Source organism: Pseudovirgaria hyperparasitica (assembly GCF_010093815.1).
Source record: "Pseudovirgaria hyperparasitica strain CBS 121739 unplaced genomic scaffold EJ05scaffold_1, whole genome shotgun sequence".
NCBI lineage: Eukaryota > Fungi > Ascomycota > Dothideomycetes > Acrospermales > Acrospermaceae > Pseudovirgaria > Pseudovirgaria hyperparasitica.
The window spans coordinates 2,330,005-2,356,072 of record NW_022985549.1 but is presented as its reverse complement, the minus strand read 5'-3'; the positions used below and the strand labels follow the sequence as shown (position 1 = coordinate 2,356,072).

General features: G+C 48.9%; 9 protein-coding genes across 9 annotated transcripts; 6 read left to right on the top strand and 3 right to left on the bottom strand.

The window, feature by feature from the left end:
- Window positions 1-304: 304 nt before the first annotated feature.
- EJ05DRAFT_496077 (uncharacterized protein) lies at window positions 305-1,273 on the bottom strand (the record flags this gene model as incomplete). Its single annotated transcript, XM_033746331.1, has 1 exon — window positions 305-1,273. The coding sequence occupies one exon, from the start codon at window positions 1,271-1,273 to the stop codon at window positions 305-307; it is 969 nt and encodes a 322-aa protein (XP_033605698.1).
- A 331-nt stretch (window positions 1,274-1,604) lies between these two features.
- On the top strand, window positions 1,605-3,507 carry EJ05DRAFT_516670 (queuine tRNA-ribosyltransferase; the record flags this gene model as incomplete). The annotated part of the gene is made up of 6 exons (XM_033748660.1): window positions 1,605-1,649; window positions 1,700-1,857; window positions 1,911-1,993; window positions 2,089-2,194; window positions 2,241-2,619; window positions 2,665-3,507. The coding sequence occupies 6 exons, from the start codon at window positions 1,608-1,610 to the stop codon at window positions 3,118-3,120; spliced, it is 1,224 nt and encodes a 407-aa protein (XP_033605697.1). The 3' UTR covers window positions 3,121-3,507.
- Window positions 3,508-4,248: 741 nt separating this feature from the next.
- Window positions 4,249-8,171, top strand: EJ05DRAFT_31495 (P-type ATPase-like protein). Its single transcript, XM_033740717.1, has 7 exons — window positions 4,249-4,631; window positions 4,693-4,784; window positions 4,841-5,170; window positions 5,215-5,424; window positions 5,471-5,619; window positions 5,671-5,792; window positions 5,837-8,171. Exons 1-7 carry the CDS (start codon window positions 4,432-4,434, stop codon window positions 8,034-8,036), a joined length of 3,303 nt encoding a protein of 1,100 aa, XP_033605696.1. The 5' UTR covers window positions 4,249-4,431; the 3' UTR covers window positions 8,037-8,171.
- A 205-nt stretch (window positions 8,172-8,376) lies between these two features.
- Window positions 8,377-9,158, bottom strand: EJ05DRAFT_30805 (uncharacterized protein). Its single transcript, XM_033740668.1, has 2 exons — window positions 8,919-9,158; window positions 8,377-8,795 (listed from the first exon to the last, which is right to left on the bottom strand). Exons 1-2 carry the CDS (start codon window positions 9,069-9,071, stop codon window positions 8,568-8,570), a joined length of 381 nt encoding a protein of 126 aa, XP_033605695.1. The 5' UTR covers window positions 9,072-9,158; the 3' UTR covers window positions 8,377-8,567.
- Window positions 9,159-9,782: 624 nt separating this feature from the next.
- Window positions 9,783-10,726, top strand: EJ05DRAFT_472160 (uncharacterized protein). Its single transcript, XM_033743129.1, has 3 exons — window positions 9,783-9,985; window positions 10,052-10,330; window positions 10,383-10,726. The coding sequence occupies exons 1-3, from the start codon at window positions 9,835-9,837 to the stop codon at window positions 10,586-10,588; spliced, it is 636 nt and encodes a 211-aa protein (XP_033605694.1). The 5' UTR covers window positions 9,783-9,834; the 3' UTR covers window positions 10,589-10,726.
- A 2,356-nt stretch (window positions 10,727-13,082) lies between these two features.
- Window positions 13,083-13,824, top strand: EJ05DRAFT_30602 (uncharacterized protein). Its single transcript, XM_033740648.1, has one exon. It carries the CDS (start codon window positions 13,273-13,275, stop codon window positions 13,723-13,725), a length of 453 nt encoding a protein of 150 aa, XP_033605693.1. The 5' UTR covers window positions 13,083-13,272; the 3' UTR covers window positions 13,726-13,824.
- A 1,830-nt stretch (window positions 13,825-15,654) lies between these two features.
- Window positions 15,655-16,630, bottom strand: EJ05DRAFT_534626 (uncharacterized protein). Its single transcript, XM_033749196.1, has 3 exons — window positions 16,104-16,630; window positions 15,981-16,048; window positions 15,655-15,931 (listed from the first exon to the last, which is right to left on the bottom strand). Exons 1-3 carry the CDS (start codon window positions 16,525-16,527, stop codon window positions 15,899-15,901), a joined length of 525 nt encoding a protein of 174 aa, XP_033605692.1. The 5' UTR covers window positions 16,528-16,630; the 3' UTR covers window positions 15,655-15,898.
- Window positions 16,631-18,051: 1,421 nt separating this feature from the next.
- EJ05DRAFT_496070 (uncharacterized protein) lies at window positions 18,052-19,329 on the top strand (the record flags this gene model as incomplete). Its single annotated transcript, XM_033746330.1, has 1 exon — window positions 18,052-19,329. The coding sequence occupies one exon, from the start codon at window positions 18,052-18,054 to the stop codon at window positions 19,327-19,329; it is 1,278 nt and encodes a 425-aa protein (XP_033605691.1).
- A 1,919-nt stretch (window positions 19,330-21,248) lies between these two features.
- EJ05DRAFT_496069 (cytochrome P450) lies at window positions 21,249-22,792 on the top strand (the record flags this gene model as incomplete). Its single annotated transcript, XM_033746329.1, has 3 exons — window positions 21,249-21,572; window positions 21,623-22,192; window positions 22,238-22,792. 3 exons carry the CDS (start codon window positions 21,249-21,251, stop codon window positions 22,790-22,792), a joined length of 1,449 nt encoding a protein of 482 aa, XP_033605690.1.
- Window positions 22,793-26,068: the final 3,276 nt, after the last annotated feature.

The following is a 26,068-nucleotide window of genomic DNA, read 5'->3' as shown; positions in this document are numbered from 1 at the left end:
CCCTGAGAATGCTCCAGTAGTAGTCGTCACATGGGACAGACTGGAATTTTGGGCGGTTGCACAGCTAGAGTTGTCTCTCGCATGCCACGTCCAAGATGTCGTGGACTACTTACACACATGGAGGTGGGAGGACAGTGTTTTGCAACAGCTCGCAGATGAAGTTAGTCAGGATATAGACAGTCGATTTGATGAGGGAAACGCGAATGAGATTGGGTATCGAAACTAGGAGACCTTTCTGCGCCTTGTACAATATATCATGTAAACCAAGATCCAAGACAGTGAGCAAACAAAGGACAGCATAAGTCTACATTTCTATCAGGTTCGGAGCGGACGGAAACCCACGTATAAGGTGTATTGTGTCACCGTTCTGGCAGCTTTCGCAGAGCTTCTCGGAGAATTTGAGCACCCGGGTGCCTTTCGGCATGACAAGGCATACACTAAGCTTATCTTCCTCTTTGCCGCTGTTGTTGAGATTTGGTATTTTGAGGTCCTTTGCCGCCTTGTCAAGAAGGTGTCCAACAGTTCGTTCTTTGTTGTAGAAGAAATTTCCGGTCTTCTTTTCCGCAGTGTTTGCCGTAGCGTCGACGTATAGGTAGATACGTTTGTCCTGTGCTATGCTTGCATCGCCTACGGCAGTCCTCTTGAGCTGGTTTATGGCCGCAACACTAGCGGCAGCAGACCGTGCGGAGCCAGAGGAGGCTTTGGATACGATAGTGGACCCAGACTTCTGTGCGGTAGAAGCCATCGAATCTTTTTTGCTTGCTCCCCATAATCTTAACTTATCGAGCGCTGCGAGGCCTTTTTCCCTTTGTTGCTGCATCATGTTTGGCGGACGTGCGCCGAGGGGCTTGAGATTTGAGCAGTCGTGGTCTTCGCGCATTCTGTGTTTCAGACAGTAGTGTCTATTGCAGTTTGGGCAGTGGATGCTAGGGGTGAGAGGAGTATCGATGAGTGTCTTGCACACTGGAGTAGCGCATTGCTTTTCGTGGTTGAGGACAGTAGGCTTCTGTGTTGGTGTGTATCCAGACGATCGCGATTCAGCTTCACGCCTTCTTTTCGCCCATGCACCTGCATTGTCACACTTGTGAGCAGATTCCGTCCGGTGTTCGAGACAGAAGGTGCCTTTGCAACTCTCGCAGCGGAAAGGTAGGAAGTCGAGCTGGTTGCAGAAGGCTGCCTGGCAGTGTTTCCCAATAGCTTCCACGTCCCCGACGGTTGCTGCCATGCTGGTATAGCTCGTAGGGTTCTGATGTTCAGAAGATTTTGAAGACATGACAAAGGAGTTGGAGCTGTGGCAGTAGATGTAGTAGAGGAAAGGAGCACAGACACAACAGATGCGTGACGCGGCCTTGAAGCCTGACGATGATTAATCTCGATAGATTCTCTGTAGGAACATGCTAGAAGTCCGGGGACGCGTTGAAGTCAGCCCTACGAGCCGGGATCTCGGCGCGTGAAGTGGCACCGGCCGCTATCAGAACCGGCCGCTCGCCGATCAGTCTAAGCTAAAATTAGCTCCAGTCTGGGCGGAGTGCGACGCGACCTCCACTCAGTCATTGTGTGCGTGTGTGGGTGTGTGTGCGAGTCTGGAAAGGGAATTGGTATCGAATATGCACTCAGCATTGCAGTTCGAGCTTCTTGCCAAATGCTCGGTAAGTACTGACTCAAAGGTCCCAAGACGATGCACTGACACATATCTCAGGTTACGAAAGCCCGCGCTGCGAATCTTATCCTTCCTCATGGCCCAGTGCCGCTCCCCATATTCATGCCGGTTGCGACGCAGGGATCTTTGAAGGGCTTGACTCCGGAGCAATTAGAAGAGACTGGTTGTAGACTATGTCTGAATAATACATATCACTTGTATGCTTTTCCTCCGGTCCACCTAAAAGACTGAGCGCGCCTGACGGTCATAGAGGACTTAAGCCGGGTCAAGAAACCTTGGATGCATTAGGTGGAGCGCACAAGTTGCAATCATGGCCGCATAACCTCTTGACAGGTCTCTGACTCCTAATTCACTTTGTGAGAACTCGTATGCTGACACAGACAGACAGTGGTGGGTCGGTGATCCAATAATCCATGTGGACAATACAGTCGTGACTAACGCCGAATCAAGGTTCCAGATGGTATCTCTCCTGAAGCTGGCTCAGGTTACTGAGGATGGAGTGAGGTTTCTAAGCCCGCACGATGGCACACCAATGTAGGTCCACATTAAACAGACATTAAACTACTGCTGAACGCGACAGGCTTCTCACTCCCGAACATTCGATATCCTTACAGAACTCCATAGGGTCCGACATCATGATGCAGCTCGATGATGTCATTGCAACAACATCACCGGATCTTGCGCGAATTGAAGAGGCAATGTGGCGCTCAATAAGGTGGCTTGACCGATGCATAACAGCGCACAAGAAGCCAGAATCTCAGAACCTCTTTTGCATCATACAAGGCGGCCTCGATCTCGAACTTCGGCGCATATGTACCGAAGAAATGGTTGCACGCGATACACCTGGTATAGCTATCGGTGGTCTGTCTGGAGGTGAAGCCAAAGACGCATATTGCAGGGTCGTGGACACGTGTACTGGCCTACTGCCGGACAACAAGCCAAGATACGTTATGGGCGTTGTATGTATCGCAATACTGTTTATGATATTTCGCTGACATGTGCAGGGATATCCTGAAGATCTCGTTGTGTCTGTTGCCCTCGGCGCCGACATGTTTGACTGTGTGTGGCCAACGCGAACCGCTCGCTTTGGAAATGCGGTGACGTCTGCAGGTATATTAAACCTGAGAAATGCTGCATACTCTGAAGACTTTTCGTCCATAGAGGAAGGGTGTACTTGTATATGCTGCAAACCTCTGTCAGAGGGCGGTCTGGGCATCACGCGAGCTTACATATATCATTTGGCTGCAAAAGAAACAGTTGGAGCCCACCTATTGACTATGCACAATGTTCATTACCAGCTTTCGCTGATGGGTCGTGCAAGGCAGGCGATCATGGATGACGCGTATCCGGCATTCCTGAAAGATTTCTTTCGCAGGTTATACGATAATGATACGAGCCGAGTCCCTACCTGGGTAGTTGACGCTTTGCGCGGCGTTGGTGTCAACATCTTGGCCTGGTAGACGGAAGGTCAGGCGGAATATACGGCATCCCCTAGACTAGACATGCAAGAAACCATGGGAAGCTACACAATATCCCTCCCACGAGGCTTGCATCATTTCGTACATCCTAGCTGGACCCCGGATGGGCTGCGAAATAGAGTGTGCCGACGACAATCCTAGCAGGCGGCGAGCGCGTAGCGCCATCTCTCGCAGTGGTTCTCAGAACCAGGTGCTGGTGTTTGAGTCGTCTGAACATGACATATCTATTGTTATGGACGTAGCTACTCCTTGTCTTGTCATGAGTGTGTGGAAGAATGGCGGAAATTGCGCAACGCGGCACCCGCGAACTGTTCGAGGCTAGGTTAGCTGCTATGCGCTCGCTCACTGACGGTTGACACGCGAGCCCCCGGGAGGATTGTTATGGTAACATTTCTATGCGAAAGGAAACAAATCGCTCACCGCCAGCAGCAACGAAAGGTTGCATAAGATGAGCATGTGGCGTCGCACTGCCGTGTCGAGGTAGACAGTGGAGATGCCGCATACGATTCCCTAATCCGGCCTCGCTTCAATTGCAGATGAATGGAAGTATAATGGACAATTAACATGGACCCCAACACCCCAAAGACCCCAACCTTTAGACCTTGGTTCCTCTCCTCGGCCATGGAGTGCAGGCTCAGCTTGCATGGCATACAACGACTATCCACATACCATCGACAGCTTGCTTTGTTCGCATTCGATATGTTGCTACCTCTTAGGGTAGAAGCATGATTCGCCAGATAAACGGCGTTCCCGTTTGTCCGCAGGTTCAGAACTTGACATGACCATATATGTGGGGTCCATGGTTCTGTCTACACGTGCGTATAGCTTATCTGACGTTTAGGTTTGGGATTATGCACACAACACATGGCCTGTAGCCGGAGATTCCGCAACGTCTACCGTCAATGTCACCCAATGAACAGCTCTGTAGACAAGCGATATGCCTCTGTGATGCAGGGAAACAAGTACACAACAAGATGATTCGCAGCACCGCCCCCTTTTAGCCGTTTTCCTTGGTTCCCGTTCTCAAAAATGCCTCAGTCACGTGATATGCCTAGGCGCTCCTAGATTCCTTGATGCAAACACATGCTAACATATAGTGCAGCCGCTGTGGGAGTAGAAATGGTCCTCCGGTATCTCTGTCCTTACAAGAACTGATCTCGCCCCACGTATAGGTCGGTTCTCAAAACGCTTTTGATTTTGTGCCTGCCTTGTCAATTATTTTGCATTTGGCGACGTAGCTATCAACTGGGTGACCTGCAATATCCGATACCTGGCAAACTATTATACTCGTAAATGGAGCCGGAGTCAAAGGAACCACAAGTAACAGACCCCGAAGTTCAGCCCCGCGTGCTACGCGTTCAATATGCGGACGAGATCGATAATCGACACTCGCGGTCCAGGGGTCGTCGTTTGTCCATGGACAGTATTCGATCGATGCACTCCATGAGGATTGTCGAGCCTAAAGTTGTCCTACCTACTCAATTCAAGACCCTGTATGCCTTTTCTATATTCCTCCCAACGTTGTAATCGACAATACTAACTGCCTGCCCGCAGATCTTTCAACGTTGAAGAGTCGAATACCAGAGATGCCAAAGAAGCACTGAGATCAAAGAAAGCTAGCAAGTCCAAAGACGAAAAAGGAGTTGGTCTGCTCCCCAAATCACCCGTGACAAATCACTGTAAGCTAACATATCATTTCAAGAGTTCGCCGATACTGTCTGGCACCGCCTAGATGAAGATGAACTCTATCAACGACTTTCAACTTCACCACTCCAGGGACTAGCCAAAGAACAAGTTGCAAGAAAGCTCAAGGACTATGGACCCAACGTCTTTTCATCGCCGCCATCACAGTGGGCGAAGAAAACGTTTTTGTACTTGTTTGGAGGGTTTGGCTCCATTCTGTTTGTTGCTTCAATATTGGTCTTCATCGCATGGAAGCCACTAGGTAAACCTCCTCAAGTTGCGAATCTGGCTCTTGCGGTCGTGCTCGCCATAGTTTGGGTCATTCAAGCGTGCTTTTCATTCTATCAGGGTAAGTCGTTCCAGACGGACTCTTATGTTTCTGACATGCGACAGATTGGTCCAGCTCTCGTGTCATGGCTTCAATCACTAGTATGATACCCGATGAAGCAATTGTTCTTCGCGACGGCCAACAAATTCGTATCGCTGGCTCAGAAATTGTTCCCGGTGATATTATATATCTCAGGCTAGGAAATAAATTGCCCGCGGATGTACGCTATGTCCATGTCTCTGCTGACGCCAAATTTGACCGTTCGGTTCTAACGGGTACGATCCTCGATCATCTATGGAGTATTATCGCTGAACGATATAGGCGAAACCGTTCCAATTCGAGGCTCGACAGTATCGACGGATGACAACTTTCTCGAGACAGCCTGTATTGGCATGGCCGGAACTCACTGTGTGTCAGGCGAGGCTACTGGTGTTGTCGTCGCCACGGGTGACAACTCGGTCTTTGGTCGTGTGCGTAAAACCTCTTGCCGATAATGACGGAAGCTGACAGCCTGTTCCTAGCTTGCGAAGCTCACAAGCGCGCCCAATACCGGTTTGACAAACCTGGAGCGCGAGATATACTACTTCGTCTCCGTCATTGTCGGTGTCATGCTCACGATGGTTATCGTAGTCATTACCGTCTGGTAAGATATATTGCTGTAGCTGTCGCTGTGACTGACATCAGTAGGGCAACGTGGCTTCGCAAAGATCACCCTAACTGGCTCAGCGTATCGAACCTCATAATCGCCTGTGTTAGTGTTGCTGTAGCGTTCATTCCGGAAGGGCTGCCCATTGCTGTGACATCTAGCTTGACAATCACGGCGAACATCATGAAGCGCAACCAGATTCTCTGCAAAAGTCTGAAGACTGTCGAAACATTGGGTAGCGTGTCGGTCATCTGCTCCGACAAAACCGGCACATTGACTAGAAACAGTATGACTGTCACCGACATTATGGTCGAACAACAAAGTTTGACTGCGGTGGCTGCATCTGGCGTGATGGAAACTAACGGTACAGCTAAACCGGTATCAGCACCTGTCTTAACGCTGTCATGCCTATCGCTCATAGGTGCACTCTGCAACGCGGGAGAATTCGATGCTGCAACAGTCTCTGAACCTCTTGCATGCCGAAAGGTTTTCGGCGACGCGACAGACCAAGCGGTGTTACGCTTCGCTGAAAGTCTTCGCTCGGTCGCGGAGGCACGCAGCCAGTGGGCAAGTGTGCACCGGGTGGCTTTCAACAGTAAGAATAAGTTCATGGCTCAGCTTGTACGATCGAGTGGAATACATGACGCTAGTTCAACCAATTCGACTGTTCTTCTCACACTTAAGGGCGCACCCGACGTCCTTCTCCCGCGGTGTACTCACTACCTGACCTCTGCTGGCATTAACGAGGCCATCGACAGCGTGTACTCCACCTACCTTGAACAGACCAAAGACAGATGGTCGCGCGAAGCTAAGCGAGTCATTATTTTTGCACAGAAGGAAATTCCGACGGAGAAAATGCCTGCACCAGACTCTTACGAATTCGAAGACTGGATCATGGAGCAAGCAGCATCCAGTTTGGGTATCGTCGGTCTCGTCGCAATCACAGATCCCGTGAGACAAGAAATCCCAGACGTCATTCGTACCCTGCGTGGAGCTGGTATCAAGTTTCACATGGTTACTGGGGACTTCAGGCTCACTGCCCAAGCCATTGCAGAGAATTGCGGTATAATTACGGCTCACTCTGTCGACGATATCTCCGCTCTCTCGAGGTCAACATCAGTTCCGTCGACTGCTGTGAGTTCCTACGGGGGCGTCGACATGAATCCTCAGAACCCTCGCGCCATAGTTCTAAGCGGACCTGACATGATGCAACTCGACGAGGATCAATGGGAAAACCTCTGTGCCTACGATGAAATTGTCTTTGCCCGGACAACACCAGAACAAAAACTTCGTATCGTGAAAGAGTTCCAAAAACGCAAGGAGACGGTCGGCATGACAGGTGATGGAGTGAATGACGCACCTTCGCTCAAAGCCGCAGACATTGGTATCGCCATGGGCGGGGGCTCTGAAGTTGCCATTGAGGCCGCAGACATGGTCCTGCTCGACTCCTTTGCCGCTATTGTCGAGGCTGTGAAGTATGGCCGTGTTGTTTTCGATAACTTGAAGAAGACAATCTGCTATCTCCTCCCCGCAGGATCGTTCTCAGAGTTTTGGCCTATCATGACCAATGTCCTCTTCGGCCTACCACAGATTCTATCTTCGTTTCTCATGATCATCATATGCTGTTTCACAGACTGCGCCGCAGCTATAGCCATCGCGTACGAGAAGCCAGAAGCCGACGTCCTCTTGCGCAAGCCACGTAACCCTGCGAAAGACCGCCTCGTCAACTTCAAACTCATCGGCTACGCATACGGCTTTATCGGTGTCTTGCAAACTGTCTCGTCCTTTGCTATGAGCTACTGGTTCGCCTCTCGCCGTGGTATTACATTTGGCACCTTATGGTTCGGCTTCGGCACTGTGCCTAGCAACATGTCGATGGCTGAATACACAAGCATCCTCAATACGGCATCCTCGATCTACTTTGTCACTCTCGTGGTCATGCAGTGGTTCAACCTGATGGCGGTACGCACGCGTCGTTTGTCCATCCTACAGCACCCGCCGCTGTTCAGGGTGGATACTCGTAATGTGTATTTGTTCCCAGCAATCGTGTTTGCGTTGCTGATTGCAGTGTTTTTCAACTATGTGCCGACATTCCAGCAAAATCTTAGCACCAGCACGATTCCGGTTGCGCATTGGTTTCTGCCGATGGCATTTGGGATGGCAATCTTGTTGTTGGACGAAGGGAGGAAATTCTGGCTGAGAAAATATCCCCATTCGATCATTGCAAGGCTAGCTTGGTGATTCAGCAGTTGCAATGTACCCACACACTTTTCGATGATAACGGCACAGTTCATAGGATTAGACCTCACGAATTTCTACATAACTAACAATCATAGTTGCAATACTTTAGCTCCAAAGAACTGTGTCTATGATTCCTTGCTGAGTGAGGAGTAAGCAAGCTAAATAAGAGCCGCATGGTAGATAATCGTCATCTTACGCCATCAGAAGTCAATCATGCCCATTAGGGATGCCAGGAACCAATCTGCCTAGACTTATCCAGGTTGTAATCGCTAAGCGAGCGTCCACCGCCAGGGCTCCCCTGAATGTTGCTGACAGAAAATCGTATGACGGCGAGAATTATCTGGTAAGATTCTCGACAGGTGTCGACGAGCCATTTGATGATGAATCTGTGCATGAGACATCGGGAGGATTATCGTCTTAGCAACTGTTGTTCCACCAATTAAACTCCCCATCAGAACAGTATATAATTTGTTTGTTTGTTCTCAAAACAAACGACCAGCACGCTTGCAGCCAAGTCCTCTTCACTACACTTTACACCAAACCAGCTTCAAAATGCATTTCTCTTACGCACACACCGCAGCACTCGCTCTTGCCGCTGCCAGCACTGTCTACGCCCAGATCACAGGCCCCTTCTACCTCACCATCGTCCCCGAAGATGGTTCCGCTCCATATCCAGCAACAGTCGCCACTGTATCGCGCGGCGCCCAGATTCTGTCGAGCGCATTGGAGTATACGCAGCAGTTTACTTACGATGTGTACGTGCAAATCCTTTCTCCAACTTCTACCTCTCCAACTTTCCCACCCTAGACCTGCTCTTGGAACTCCCACCTTGCATTATCATGCGTCAAGGAATTAACCTACTTACAGGACGTCGAAACGTATTTTCAAAGCCGACGAACCCACGAATGGAAACCGACCCTTTGGTGTTGATACTCCGTTCTTGTTCAATGGTGCGGGTGGAGCTGGGTCGGCACTGGACCAGATTGAGGTTGATGGCGAGACGTATCTTGTGAAAGAGGGTGCTGACGAGGGCATTTATGCGTGGTGGAGTGCGCCGACGCCGGAGGGGCTTCCGGTGAATGTGTTTTGGGAGGGCGTCGGGGAGGGTGCAAATGCGGCGTTGAAGATTGGCGCGTAGGATGATCTAATTGATGAAGAGATGCAAGTCGACCATTGAACCTCGAGTAGAAGCTATGCGTCAGTGTTATCTTATTGAGGATGACTGTTGACATAGGAGGATGATAGAATGTTTATGTGGACAAAAATCCCTGGATGACTCAAACGTCGTCTTAGACTATCATATTGAAGGATATCATATATACATGGAAATCCGAGTAGTGACCAGTGCCAATTTGTGCGTTCATACAAATCATACATGCTGTTGTTTTGTCGCTGTGCTTAGGTATCCCACTCTTTTACGCACTAGCCTAATCCGGCATACACACTTGAGCTGCTCGTAGGTCAATCCTGTCACACTATTCTCCTGCAGTGTTATTTATGCTCGATACGCTATTTTTAAGGTCAAGATGAGAGCGACAAAGAAGGCATAAGAGCCTGGTGGAAGATATACATCGGAGTGATCCGAATTATTCATCATCCACCAGACGTGGACGAGACGCGGGTCGGAAAGAAGCCCTCGCCCGTTCGGCACTGCCAGCCGCGATGCAACAGCCCTAACACGTAATTAAAGAATCTTAGCGCGTGGCTCCAATTTAAAATGCATGCTTGCCCCTGGCACCAGGGCGCCGGTCCACTTTTGTGCGCGTCCCATTTATCACTTGCGATCATCGTGTCAATCATGAAGCCCGTCTTCACCGTCGGCCTTATTGCTCTTGCGCAGCTCGCTACAGCTGTCCAGGATCCATTGATCACCCATGCACCGAGACTGATCCCTAGACAGAATGATGGCGAGCTCGTTGGCTACGTCAGCACAAGCGGCGCATCTGAAGGTAAACCATGATCCTTACCGACGCCTTATCAGTGCTTCTGTAGAGTACTGATACATCACTTCGTAGTGATCACTCCGGCACAGCAGTGCGATCCCACCGCGACCCTTACGAGCAGCGGCGCCTACGCAACATGCTGCCCTACCTCGGGCTCATGCAATTTCTTCACTTCATGCTCCGATGGGAACCTCCTCGCGGCATCGACAAATGTATACTGCGACCAGGGTTACTGTAACACAGGTGTGATTGTACCCACCGCCGGCGCGTCTGATGGACTGAGCTATTTGGCGTGCTGGGCAACGGAGTACGGAACGGACCCGTTTGCGCTTGTGCAGACGCCTGGTGATGGTAAGAGGTTTGATGGCTAGGCGCGTTGGCTGTGTCGCTGATATTACAGTAGCTATGGCAACGAACTCGGGCGACAATGACTCCTCTGAGAATGGCTCGCCGATGTCGACTAGAGGGACGACGACCAGGGCGTCGAGTAGTGTTTCTGACTCTGCTGCGCCGAGCTCGACTTCGGGTGGTGCGGCTGCTTATGTTGGATCTGACGCGCTGTCTGGTGGTGTGCTTGGTGTGTTTGCCATGGTTTTTGGTATGCTCTGATTAGCGATTCATGACGGCAACGCCTTGGGAGTATCTCTTACTCGGAGGAGCATGCGAGGGATGAGCAAACGACTCTAACTGATTAATATGTCACAGTCATGCAATTGAATACTAATTAATTTACAATATGTTTTGCCCTCGGACATCCATCTCCAACCCCTAAAGATCGAAAGATGTTTTCTGCATGTCTCCAGCAAACCGGTACAATGTAATGACATTCTTCTCTGGTCGTCATCGAACGGCGGTATACTGAATGCAGTTCTTGACATCGGCATATCTGTATGGCGAGGTTTGATTATCTACACCTTCCTCATATATGCCGAACAACACGGCGAGCCCTATCACTTGCCGACGTGACAAGAGCGTCATATCATAGAATCCAGCAAATGACCCGTGAAGCCTCCTACTACTTGTCGCAATAACTCCTTCTATTCTTCTACCGACCGCTAGGAAATGGAGCATCCCGAAAAATATCTTGCGTCGCTCGAAAGTATGCGATCTTCGGACCCAGCTCGCAGTCAGTCCTGTGGTAAACTCTTGGACGAGCCAAAATATTATTGGCGTAAGATCCGAAATGCCATTTCGCAGTCCATATTGACCATCGGTATGATGGAAAGATCCATAATCTTGGTGCCCACACCTTGTTTCTTGTGTTGGGTCAAGGCACGTTGTGTACGTATATACTTCGCTGCTAACACCGAAACGTGACTAGCTAGCTCACTCTTGTGATCGTTAGGTAACTGCGGGTCGTCTAAACTTGATCCAGAGTCCTAGACCTAGAGGTTTTCCAGAAAATCAGTTTGGTATTTAAAGTCTATTACCACTGATGCTTATATTTTTTTCTCTTTCTTGATCTCTACACGTGTTTTTAGTTCAAAACTAAGACTTGGTTTCTTTCCATAGGGTTCTCAAGTAAGGGGTTAATTATAAAAAGTAGTTATGTTTCTTTTCTCGCACGGGCCGTGTTTCGGAATCTCTTCTTTTTTGCTTATGCGATACTTCTTTTTTTTCTCGCTCTATGTCTTTGATACAGATCCATATAATCAAAGAAAGCTTATAATTGTACTCTCATATAGTTATATATAGACATATACGTATATATAAGCTCTACCTAGAGAATATGGGAGATGACTATATAGTTAGCTGATCTAGACCGAGAACGCTTCGGGGATCATGCCAGAAACGAGCGGAAGCACGATAATGGTGTCAAACAGTGACCGTGCTTCTTTAAAAATCTCCCCAATCCGCCCCCCAATTTTCTCGTCGACCCTTTCGAAGGCTGTACTTTCTCATTATGAACATACCTGCTGAAGGCCCTCTAGGGCCTATGCAAAACGTCCCTAAAGTCCTATTTCGCACCGTCTATGATCGTGATGAAGATGCCGCATCGGCTCGGAGTCTCGGCGCAGTTTCTGCTTTAGGTGAAATGGGAATCCTCCTGCCGTTCTCCGAAAGGACAACACCGACTACGAAAGACGTGGATCTTCATCTTCGATGGCGCAAGTATTATTACGGCAAACCATGGAGATCTCCTTTTGTGTCATTCACAAGCGATTGGTCCAAGGCCCAGAGATTCCGGAAACTCTACGCAAGGCAAGGGAAGAAAAACGTACGAATTATTGCAATCCAAACGAAAGGCTTGACCAATGTATACAATGCCTCCAAGTATGCCAAGCATCTAAAGTACTATTGGAGGAGGTCTTGGAAGGACGGCAATCCGATCAATCACAGACGCGAATATCTAATCCTTGACGGTGTTCCTACTGGCAGTGATGCAATACTTGGAGTCTTCCATGATGACAGACCGTTCTCGTGTGACGAGGTGTCTCGCGAAGTTCTGACTTGTACCGGCGAATTCCGTTACCCTATGCTTTTACCACTCTTTACGGCGATGGAGCTTGATCAAACAGAAGTTGAAGAGTGGTCAAAGCTACTGGATGTCGGCGAGCTATTGATGTTGTTGGACAGATGCTTTCGCGGGCGGCATCTCGAGTGTACCGAGCGCTCAGAGGCAGCACAAGGGAGCGAATCTGCAGTCGATGAACTTACGTCTAAGCTCTCTCGGCTTGGAATTCAGAGCGTGCGTCCTCTCGCTGTTGCTTCCGCCTTGTAGCGGCTCGATTGGCACGGTACTGTCGCGTGTTATGAAGATGTGGCGAACAGATATCTGTATTCATCTGTAGAAGTCACACCACTCCCAGGTGCGCCTGTCAGCAGACCATTATCTCGAAGGAGGCCGTAGACCGATCTTATCGATTGCATGCCTATGGGCATATAAGGGACTGCAGAACCTCGTTCATGCATCCTCTGGAAGATCGAAACAGTGGGAGGAACACCATGTAAACATTGTTTCAACTCATCTCCTAATGTAACAAAGGATACTTTTGCTTCACTGTTAAAGCCTGTTTTTCTGCCCTTATGCCGATCGCGATCCTGTTAATTAAAGGAGGTCAAGTGGTCCTTGAGATCCTAGATGTCGAGAGTCTGACCTCTTCACTCTTTACGCCTTTCATGCACAAGGCACCACAATTTACTAATGCAATGGGTGCGCTATTCTAGCAGTGAAAGACAAGCCTTTAATATCAGACATTGTAGACCCACTGATCACTTGAAGGACCTCGTTCATCAAACGCAGCTCCTTGAGGATCGCAATCTCTGTGCCAGAGTCACAGAATGCGAAAGTCATGTCATACACGACCGAACTCTCGCCCAATGCCGAGCGCCCTGCTCTCCTATACCGCGTCATATACGGTGTTCCCACCGAGGGCAATCAATCAGGCTTACCTAACGATCAACTTGTTGCACGAGGCGCCTGGAAAACTCGACCACTAGAAGTATACGCAGACTTGCATCTGCGCGTACAAGTCAAAGACCGAGTGGGCAACGAGTCCAAATCCCCATTCATGACATTCACCAGCCAGTGGCGCGACGCTCTAATGATCCGAGAAAACTTTCTAAAGCAAGGAAAAGAACATGTCCGCATCGTTGTCGTCGACGGTCGGAAAGTCCGCGACATCTTCAGTGCTTTTGAGATCAGCATGAATTTGGGATACGCGGCGAATGGCTCCCGATTTTTGGGGAACAGATTCTGCCACGAGAATGAGTTTCTGATCCGAGGTGTTGTTGATGTTAGGTAAGGGCATGTCCTTGCGATCATTGATGGGGATGGGAAGGACTTGTCTTACACCACGCTAGAGGATCATGCCATCCAACTTACAGGAGGAATTGACTCGGAGACGGTCAAATACCTATATGATTGTGTACATATGAATGATAAGATTGATGTGTCTACCTCACACCCTCAATCTTCGCGCTCCAGTTAGATGAGAGTACGCCACTCGGTACACACTTCAGCCCATCAATACCAACAGCTCCGTATGGCTACGAATGTAGACTTAGCCTCAGACGCGGTGGTAGAGCAGGCTGCCGTCCAAGAGCTATCAGTGTCATAGGATTACGAGGGACTGCAAAATAATTAGTCAAGATCGCCAGAGAGAATTGACTAGCAATAATGATGTTGTTAAGAAAAGCAGTACGGTGTTTCACATGTGGTCCATCTACCCGTGTGCCCCTTGATCAAATGTTTATAACAAACTCTCCCTAAAGACCCAAAGTCATCTCTGCTAAGCAGCATGATCTCGGTATTCGCCGGTCCAGAGTAGTCTCAGGAACGCCTGACGGAGAAGCCGTACAAGTGGATATACTTGAAGAGTATTCAGAGATACACTCGAGGAATGTAGCTTTTTTACTGTCGAGATAGGGTATAGATGTGGTTAGTATTGGGCCAAGGGGGCATCTGCTTGCGTATATATCTGATCCTGCAATCTATATCCACTAAGATCACTCCTTGCCGCCCGGCGATGCTACGCCAATCATTACTCCTGAATTGAGCGATCGCGCGCATGAACAAGCAAGCTGCAACGGTCTAATCGTTGCTAGGATAGCCGCCTGCACGATGTATCTGCCCAGCGCTTAGAGCAGTCTAATAAGTCTGATAAGCTTCAGAGTGCGCCGTATCCATGTACATTATTTCACGTAGTGCAACCTGCCTGTCACTGGAGTCACTCAAAGAGATTTGAAAAGCACAATCGCACAATATCGAACGTGCCACGAGATATCATGTGCATGATCTCGCGGAACATGCAATAGGACATCATGGAGAGTGCATACCCTGCGTCTCGTTCCAAATGTAAAATCCTTCATCTTTCCTCTAGCCTTGTGGTGTGTACTAAATCAGACGCAGGGGGCCAGCTGGTCGGCTTCAAATCATTCATTATCTTTGAGAGGCTACGGCGAACATATACAACAATGAATGCTGCCAACGCATTGATGGCCGGCTTGTCTCTTACAGTGTTGACTTTCGACGAGTATCATCGTCCAAACAGGTCGAAACTGATACGAGCCTCAGAAGGGCTACTTACAAGTGCAGCTCTGAGTTCTGTCATATCTGTTGTCCTAGCTACCATGTTACAGTTCTTATTTGAGGGTATGAGACTGCAACACAGTTGGCATTGGCGGTGGCATGGTCCCCATTAGTATTGATGGACATTGCCATCGCAAAGTTTCTCCTGGGCTGGACATTATGGTATGCCGGAAATAATGATGGATGGAGGCGGACTATTATCAGCTCACAGCTCGGGGTGCAATTAGTATTCAGCTGCATGGTTGCGGGCTATATATGTGGTCAATATCACAAAAAGGAGGTCTAGGCGCTGACGAGTTACAAGGGCCTGAAAATTTCAGACGAAAGATGGACGTAAAATATATGACCTAGTAATGGGCTCTCATATATAGTGGGAGTCTTTGCACCAATGCACGACGCAACATTGGAAATATCTTATTGATTTACCAGAGTAACGACCGAGACTTGTACCATAGCAAGGCCATGCTTTGAGACACGTATATCCAAAAAGATAAATAGAAGAACATCTGGTTCTCTTGTCCCATTCTTGGTCTTACATGATCAAATCATTAAATTGGGCGGTATAAGCCCCAAGACGTATTGATAGAGGCTTATGATATTGTAACACTGCACGTTTCTTTGCGTCTACCAATCTTTATCAATTGGATGTTTTAGTACTGCATGAATTCGATCGAGAATAGATATGTGTCAAGAGCGTAAACACCCCGCGGAGAGTACTTACCTTGGTCGGTATGGTCGATTGCACAAAAGCGGCGAGTGCCTTCGACTGATAAGGCCTCAGTGGGATCATCAAAGAATGCATTATTGTTTATGAAACAATGAGCCAACCTTTACACAGTTACCTCACGACTCTCTACTTCGATAAATAGCTAGACTAGAGACGTGTCTTATGATCTAGGGGCGGCAAGTTCCGAGTCCAGCTGTTAATGTCAGCACTGGTAAGTGTGAACGGAGTGCACTCAATCATACATGCCAAGCATCAATCCTCAACGTAAAACCATCATCCGTCGTCGAAACCGGACTCAACACACCAACAGCTAGAAACTCATATTAAAAAGTTACCTCGTCTCACTCGGATCTATCACAGCCTACCAATGACATTGTTCAACCAATAATACCTTGCATCGCCCGTCTCAAACAAGATTCTCAGTTGCAAACCCCCGCTCGGCTGACTCGGACCACTCGTTCTAATGAAGATATTTGCACCATCATCAGTCTGCAGGTTGTACCTCGTATCTGCACTAAAAATCCCAGTCTGGACATCTGTAAGTCCCCAGTCGGCGCCAACGTCGAGGATCCGGCCGCTCATACGGGGGCCGGTGAAGTTGCCACCAACGATGGGGATCGTGGTGCGATTACCAAAGGGACCATAGCTGGTATAGATATTGGGCAAGCAGTCGACGTAGGCAGTGTAGAGAAATGTGAGGGATGGTGGAGATTGGGTGGTGGTGTTTGAGGATAAAGAACCAGTGACGAGTCCTGCTGAGAGTAGGAGTATGCCGGTGAGGAACTGCATGTCTGATCGTAGAATGGATATGTAGGACTACTTTCATCACAGTTGTGAATTGAGGATTGTTTATACTTACCTTGCCCGGTATCGAATCCTAGTCAACCCCGCGGTACTCATTGTCGGTTAAGAAGCGCGGCAGACGATAATCATATCAGACCATTATATCACGCTAAGTGCTCAACCGTACCAGCTTTCCACATGTGTAAATCGGAACACCACAATGGAACAGCCTGATTGTAGAATGACGAAGAGGGGAGAGAAGTCCAAATAGCCCTACTGCGACGCGATTAATCACCTTAGCTACCAAAATTACCCGACAATCTACAAGATGGCAATAGAACTAAACAGCCATGTGCTACAGTATAAGACATAGGTTATAGCTAGTGTTAAAGCGCTGCATCGGTTTAATCTATCCTCCACGGCTCTCGAGCCATTTTTCACTATGGATATGCATAGCCATGAAGCTATGCGTTTGAGCCGACTGCCAGAGGCCATAAGTGGTATCCTCCGCAACGACATATTTGCCATATGCTAGTGCATCAGATCGATTTGCCGCCCTGAGCTGGCGCAGAAGCATGGATTGATAGACCACTCTAATACGGTCAACCGTCTGACGGACATTGAGAAGTGACACAAGAAGCTCATTGGAAAAGGATGTTGCTTGAAGACAGGGTGGGAAAATATTCGAAGCAAAGATGTGGGAGTTCAAGCAAAGAGTGGGATTAAGTGACGAGGAAAACCGTGAGGAGAAGATTTCCTTAAAGTCCTAATAGGCGGCTTCCGAATACCTTGCTGAGATGGATTAGCTAGGAGTAGAGGTCGTAAATCCCCGACCACTCTCCTCGTTATGCTCGGTTCGAAATGTTAGTATAACAGTGGGCAGACCCGGAAAACGCTATACAGGGTAGGTGAGAGCCGGATACCGCTCGGCCCTAGTTATTGCCATCGAGTCGTTATATCCCTCCCGACCAGCGACGTGACAGCTAGAAGTTTGGTCATTTGACCATGATCAAGATCGGTCCTTTCTCGACACCAAGACGAGGAGAACTGAATATGATGGCATAGGCATATCATAAGTCGGAAGACTTCGGTAACATGTCGGGCGGATTCGTAGTCTCAGATGTCGTCGCCACAAATGTCATTTATACTTGTGTGGTAGTTCTCGTGAATGGTGAAGAGATGAAGCGGGACTGTGGGTGGCGTGTGAAAAGTGAGGGCCTGTTGTTGCCTCAGGCTTAAATCCATAATTTGCCGCTGCCTTGGGAAACGCGCACGCGCCACCCATGTTTTGGAAGTGGGGCGAGACAACAAACCCCACCGCCTACTTCACCGCTCCCTCAACTTCACACTGCCCAACCCAACGCAGCTAGACAAGCCAGCGAAGGAGCAGCAGCTTCGAGAGCTGATGCGTAGTGCCCTCTACCGACATGTGTCTTTGAGTCTACGAACTCAAAGTCGTCTGCTGTTGCGGACCTGTCTCAGCGAACAGCGTCACGAGCACGCTTCAGCGATTCGCAACTTCTACTCAGCATGACTGTCTCAACTTCGATACAAAGGCGTAAGCCGTCTCAGGCACCTCTAGAGAAACGAGCCAAAGCGTACTGTCCACCTCCACGCACTCCTCTAGTACAAAGCTCAGATAGCTCGACACCGCCGAATCGTAGCCGAAAACGCACCCGGCCCAGTGCTTCACCCATTCAAAACACACCATGGTCAACGAACGCAAACAACTGGTCACATATTAGCTCGGCTGCCTCGATCGCAAGAAGCGATGCTATGAGTCCGCAACCATTCGCCAACACCCAATATATCCTCAAAGATGGTTTAGAATCACCCAATCAAGACCTTGAGGACGAGGAGGATCACGACACTGACTTCAGACGTTGCTGGAATATGGCAAACCAAGATAGGGTCAGCACGCCTCACAGCGGCTGGGGTAAATTTGTCTTCAACATCGCCGGGAGCCTGGCGGGTCGCATGTGGAATTTCTGCTCCTCTGTACCGTTTCGTGGGTTTGCTGCTGGCGGAGGCCAGGCAGTCCCTGTGAATCCAGAGAGTTTCGAAAGCTTACAGCAAGCATCGAGTATGTGGGAAGAAGTGTCACAGCCTCCCACGCATGAGGCGTTCTATGGCAATAGAATGACCCCGATTCCTGGGCAGTTCCCTGTTGATGACCCTTTTGCAACATCGGAATCGACTCCCCCTCGCCCATCGAAACGCGTCCATGTGGACAGTGGTACTAGCTGGATGGTGGTCCCCTCTCGTGGAATGGGTGATTGTGAACCTGCGTCAGCTTGTAACAGTCCTCGTCTCTCGGACCGCAAAATACCTTCGCAGTCCTACATTCCCCGACCTTCTCTTCCATCCCCCAAATATACGCCAAATCGTTATTTTCCGCGACGCTCATTGATACCTATTTCTCGCCGTTCATCCCTGGTCGGCTCAACACAGTCGCCTAGTCTTCGTCCTGCTTCTAGACAATCTTCTTACTTCGAGTCAAGTCCTGCGACCCGCCCTCGATCGTATAATCCCACCAATCCATTTGCGCCATACCATGACAGACCATACACGCCCACAAACCTTCCGAGTCACGAGGACGAGCGTAGGTCTCCACTTTCACCAGAAGTGCAAGAGATTGCAGAAAAGATCAGACAGGATGAAGAACTCGCAGACGAAAGCATGCGCAACATGAGCATGCGTCTAGCAGACTTGATTCGAGAAGGTCAGAATGCACTCAAGAGTAGTTATGGTCATAGAGACGAGCATATGAGCTATGACGATGAGGGATTCGAGGAAGGCATTTTCTAGGGGACTTGTCGTCATTAACCGCTGGGCTACCATTTACACGTACTCCATCTTGGTCCATGGCCATCATGCAAGCAATTCTTGGACTGTGTGGCTGTCACTCATTGTGTAAATACAAGTATTTCACCATCGCGATTACCCTTATTGCGTTGTACTCCCCGATTGATCTGAAAGTCGGTCGCGAGTAATCTTTTGGCGTTCCTCGATACCACTTCCGGCGTTCAGGCATTTTTTTCCTTCCTTGCAAAAGCGGACATTAGCCAAGAGAGATGTAGCTAGCTTTCTGGAAACATTACGAATTAATCATCTCTGCATTTGGAATGGTCTGGGAATGATTGAGACACTGCCCTGCGCAGATACAAATTTTGTCTTATCGTATTAATAGATTACCAGCGTCTGCTAACGGCCTTTAATGCTATAGAATAACCTGCTCCTCAAACAAATCGTCCCCATGGAAGCCAGGAAAATTGTCGAACTGTATCTTCAAGCATGGCACAATTTAAGCATCGCAGGCAAAACTTGTACGTACACTCTGTACTGGGCAAGAGTTTCACTGATAGAGATTTGTATGCAATGGCCCTGTATAAGACTTCTGGTCTGATCGTTGAAGAATCTTGCTAACGTCTAGATGCGAGGCCGATCACCAGACCTTGCATCTCCCGTCAAGTGTATGACTGGGGCAGCTATGTGGAGGCATGCAAGGGATATCCAGACTAAGACTGTAACATGACAGAGCACACAACGATATGCTCATGGTATAGTCAGCGTCGTCATAAGACAGATCACGATCAACAGTGAAATAGTGAATTGACTGTGAGTACACGCTTAGAAACTACCAAACAATTACTACACAAGGTCCGTACCATATTTGATATACAGACGATCACTCCAGTCTTTCTGTCGGATACGATAATGACCTTTCCGATAGATAATGTCTCACTAGAACTTGTTTTACTGAGGCACCTTTGCGATACGGAGGTGGATATATGCTTCTAGACATTTTAAGAGTCTCAGTGGCCCGGACTTTGGACCAAGTGGCGATCCTGTCAAATTCTCACAACAAGAAAAAGCTAATAAGGTGACTATTGACTTAAGCAATAGTGAGCATCATCCTTCGCGTCAGCAGGTTGAGATCAAAGTCCCAGTATCGAGCGGGATATTCTGAAAAGGCGCTGTGATTGGTCTGTCGGTCTCTAGCTTGGTTAGCTAAAATAAACAGAGCAAAGCCACATCGATCAACGGATCACAGCGACCTCTAATCACAACAACTGCAAATCACAACAATTGCATGAAGACCTGAACGCAAATAGCATGTTTACTACGCATGCGAGCTCACGGTGCCATATGAAACCTGTCACTGACACAGCCTCGAGATCAACAGATTGGGGAGCACATGATTCGCATCCCGACGCAGCGTACACGGCTTGATTGCATCCAACTTGCTCCTACATAGCGGATCAATCACACGACACCAGGTCTAGAAGTTACCCGCCTCAATGTATTTAGAGGATTTCTCATCCTATATACTAAGCCACACATTCGTTGTCCACTTTTCCGCGCGGCAGGACTGATGTGCAAAGGTGTTGCCGCGTCGGTGCGGAGAGTAAATTAACACTCCGACTTTGCACTTACAATGAATGGCTGGCCTTGGTGGCGAAAGAGATGTGTTCCTCAGGCTAGACACTCAGTCGTACGTGTGACAGGTTTCTATATTGACTGTCACGGTCGTCAAGAAAGGAAACGATATGCCTGACGGCCCAAGATGTGGAGAAGCATCTATCGAAGCTATGGAGTACATCGATTCGCCTCCTTGTTGGAATATCTACTTTATTGCTCACGATAGAAACCTGAGAATTGGCATTGACTCTGGCGAATGGATACTACTATCATAGGTAAACATTCAACTTTTGGTCGGAAATATGATGGCATTGGACTTTTGGAAGGGCCTCTTGCTGGTCACGGGGCTTGCCCTGCTTGCGGGATTCTTTCTAATAACCCACCAGAGATGTTTCTTACTGGGCCGATGCGCTCAAGTACCGACCGTCAAATCTAGTTTGCTGGGTATCAGACTGTACAGGGAATGGGCGCAGGATCCAATAGCGTTCCTGGAAGCATCAGCCAGAATACATGGCGGCATACTCAGAGTACGAACGATATTCTCCACGACGTATTGGTTGACGAACAAGAGCTTGGTCCGGATGTTTTTCTATATGGGCGAAGATGTCTGGTCGTACGGAGATTCATTAGTGGGTTGTGCTGAAGACTTGTAGTATGTCCAATTCTAACACTGACGTAGAGACTCTATCTGCACCGAGTCGCAGCGTCAGGATACTTTTCACATTTCCACATCTGGGCCAATGTAGCATTGAGAGGGCTTACACGAACCGATGCGCAAAAATATCACAGGACTGTCGCTGCCCGCGAGACCAGTCTTGCTCTTCGGCATTGGTCCCAGCGATCTGACATCCAGCTCTTTAGCTCTGTGTCTTACCTGATCCACCGTATTATTGTCGCAACCATCCTGGGGTCCGACTTTTATGAGAATGACCTCGATAGAATTTATCATCTCATGCTTGTTATAGTAAAAGAAGCGAATGACAGCTTGAGCTCATACTGGCCGAATTGGCTCTACAGTTCCGTCAATGGACACGAGGCAAAGTTACGTCTAGATCAGATATTCCAAGACAGGCTCGAACAGCGAGAACGGCGACTGAACGTGAAGAGCGGTGACATGGACTACTTATCATTTACGGTGCAGGACCCAACGACGGCTCACCTTAGAGGACACTTTACAATGCATTTCATCGTTCTTTGGATCTCTATACATAAGAACACAACATCAATGGTTTCTTGGACATTACTGGAGGTAAGCTATGAAATCAACATGCCTGTCCACGTCTAATAAGCACAGCTACTGAAGTCACCTCGCCGCCTCAATACACTTCGCCTCGATCTCCAGCACTCTGATCCACTCCGATCACCCGTACTGTCTGCCTACCTGAATGAGACCCATCGCCACTACAGCTCAGCGTCCTGTGTCCGCATTTCTCAGAAGCGCACTTCTCTATCCTCCCATCCAGGCGCACCAAGGAATGAAATCCCGAGCCTCCCAGACATACCCGCTGGTGCTCGGGTTGCGATCTCGCCATATCTCATACACCACGACCCCGCGACATGGCTTCTACCGCAAATATACTATCCAGAACGATGGCTCGAGGATGTAGACTTGCCGCAGAGACTGAATACGAACAGAGTCGCTAACTACCTTCCTGTGGGCGAGTTCGATAGATCAGGCGGGGAGATGTGTCATAGAGTGAGTGCAGCTGTGATTGCGGAGGTTGTGAGAAGATCAGATATACGTTGGGGCGGCGTGGGAGCGTTACAGGATACGACGTCTTTGGACTGGAGAGGCTGGGGAGCGCCCTGGTTGAGAGGCGATGTGAGAGTGAAGTTCGAAGCAAGGTGACATATGTTGTGGTGGTTTGGGCAAGAGATGCTAGAGAAAGATGGAGTGGGGCATGCGGAAGTATAGCCGCGAATAAGGTTATGATTAAAGGACGATATTGTAAACAGTCTGATGAGGAGTTGCCATGAGGTTGCAGTCCTGGCTACAGATTTGCATAAATCCGTCAAAAACAAAATGCTAAGGAGTCATGCATGGTTCGTTCAGCTTGGCTGGTTGCAGAGGTATGGTTGTTGCTGTCGTCAACACCACTGGACAAAGCGTGACGAAGCATGATTGGAATAATACTTTCCAAAGAACTATGCTAAGCCCCCCTAAGATGGACACGCAATCGTCATTCATAATAGTTGCCTGCACTCGTGTATGTACCTATGCTAAATGTTGGATTTTTGGACCCGAGTACAATAGTTTGCTATTATATCAAAAGCGTAGCCCTACCCTCTAATCACACACCGCTCACACAGGACTCAGACAATGAGGCCTCACGACAAAACTTAGCACTTCTTTGCGTTTCGAATTGACACCGCTCAAGAGCGTTATCCGACCACACCGTTGGAAGCTACGATTCGATAAGAGATCTCTCAACTCGCAACGTGTCGCCTGATGAATTATTATCCACATGGATTTCTTCGCAAAGATCTCGTAGGCGAATAAAAGACGATGGTCTTGACCGTATACGCATACGCACAAATCCTTGTCCCTGGCCATGACTACGCGCTCGTGCTCATGTCGTACAAGGATGGACGATGACGAGGATGACAGGGCTGGAGGACACAAGCATTCGCTCCATCCTCTCGAACTGTATCCCGGAGCTTAGCATACATACGAATATGAAACCAAGCCTGCGATCTCGATCTCGATCTCAAAGCCTGACAGTGGATATGTCTAAGTTGAACATGAGCTTTACTTAGATAAACGCTCCGCTCCGTCTAATAAGCCACAAGGAACAGCATCCCTCAGCAGCACAGCACGACAATAGTACACGGGACAAGGAGCCCCTCCTCGCGAGGAGTCAGCATCCTCCAACACGTAACGTACCCCCCCAATCATGCCCGCAATGATAATAATAAAAGCTCGTGATAAGGTAATAGTCCCATACCAGCGACGCCGTCTCGGAAGAGCAGCCACGTCGACTAAATCCTACATAAGAAAGCCTAATAATAAATAGTATTAAAGAAAGAACAGGACGTAAAAAACTCTCCGTCCAGAAGCGGACTGCCAAGAAGCCCAAGAACACCCAGCACAGAGGATATATAGGATAGATGAACTGCGAAATCGCCGATGCGCACAACCACCCACACACGTAGGGATACTGGCCTCGCGATCGGGACGAATCCAGGTTGCACAGATACCGCCACGATGTACCAGCCGTAAAGCCCTAAAGAGACGTGGAAGGAGGCATCACGAAGAGAGAGACATATAGTCAAGTCGGATACATGGGATATCTAAACTCTCCGTCGACGGAGCGTACGGGCGTATAGAGGTGTCCGCTTCCGGCGAGGAATGTTATTAAAGGGCGCTGGACGGCACTCTGGAGGGTTGAAGTGAAGTGGAAGATGATGTCTTGTGGCCGAGAGGACTACGACTGAAAAGCAACGAAACGCCAATGACAACAACAACGACGACGCAAAGGCAGTGAGGGTATGGGTCCTGGCTAGGCGACGATACAGACACACAGAGGCCTGCACTGCATATGTGCATATGTTGGACATGGCCCTTTTGCCTATGGTATCGAGGTGATTCGATATTCGTTTCCATCATCGCGATCAATACAGACACGAACGTCAAGAGTTGAGATGATTGATTGATGTATGGATGGATAATTACTGATGATCATCCTGCCACGAGGAGGAGGATGAAGGATCCAGTGCAGTAAGGTCTGTGTCTGCGTAGTCACAGTACCAGACTGGGTTGTCATGAGCATGACGACGACGACGACAACAAACACAAACACAAAACAGCCGTTCGCAGGCAGACAAGATGCTATCGCGCACGATGACGTCTCGCAAGCAGCTGCTCGCGGGATACAGATACAGATACACTTAAACCCACCTACACGAATAGCATTTGCAGCAATGTGCAGCACCCTCAAAGGAGCAACAAGAACAGAACTAAAGGGGGCCAAACACGAGGGACCGCGCAAATCATGCCGCGAAAGCAGCGATTGGAATAAACTGACGGTCGACATGTTGGACATCGGACAGCCGAGAGTACATGGTGTTTGCGATGTAACGGTCCACTACTGGAGTGGTGGTGGAACATCGTGGGGCGGAGTGATGGCCGAGTCATGCCCGATGCCGACTTTGATTAGGTAAGTATTAGTGTTATGATATAGGAGTGAGGAGTGCCTTGGAGTCGGAAGGGATGCGATGGCGCTACGCTATAAACGGCTAGTGTATACCCCACCTGGAACCCGATCCCTTGGAGCACTTTCCGTATCGTAATTAAATGACTATCTTTGTCCAACTTCCATCTATGGAGCAGCGGCGTACTGGAGCTATTTTTAGCTACTGACGTGACATTATCGCAACAAAACATGTAGATACCTATACATGTGCCTCCATGATACTGCTGATGCAAAGAATAAGAGTACTCAACAAGAGACACAGATTGCGTATTTATATGCAGTAATCTCACTGTAAGCGAGCGAGAGTTACAGTCCCCTTTTGAACCGCCATCCTGCATCCTGCCGTGCTGTACACTTGATTGTTGGCATATCCCGGCGGGCATCCCAACACCGCACGTTGCTATCCCCAAGTGTTCGCCGCCTCCAACAATACGGCCCGCCTGGCGCTACCATAGCATATCACGACGCTATGCTCTGCTTGGCCAATGCTTGGCTAATGCTTCGTCTAGCTTGCGAGTCATATCCTTTGCTCATCATTGTCCCTTGCCTCTCTAATGAGAGGGGGGGATGGATATGCGTGTATAACAACGCCTTACTGTATTCGAGACCATTGTCTTTGCCGACTGACATGCTTCGAGACAGTAGTTGCTCAGACTATGAGTCGTGAGAATCTTAGCCATCCTTGCTAATCTGCAATAGGAACTGGGATATCTAGGATATCCTCGGCTGGGATCATGCAGGGCTTCGAAGTGGGAGGGAGGTCATCGCAAGGTAGACTCTCCATGCAGGGCAGGGAAGGGGCAATGTTTCGAGAGTTTGAGTGTCGCCGGGCTCCGAACGTGAATCTGTATCTGGATCTGGATCTTGATCTCGATGTGGACCTTAACTTATAGGCTAGAATTGCTGTGGATATACCTACATCGATACACGCT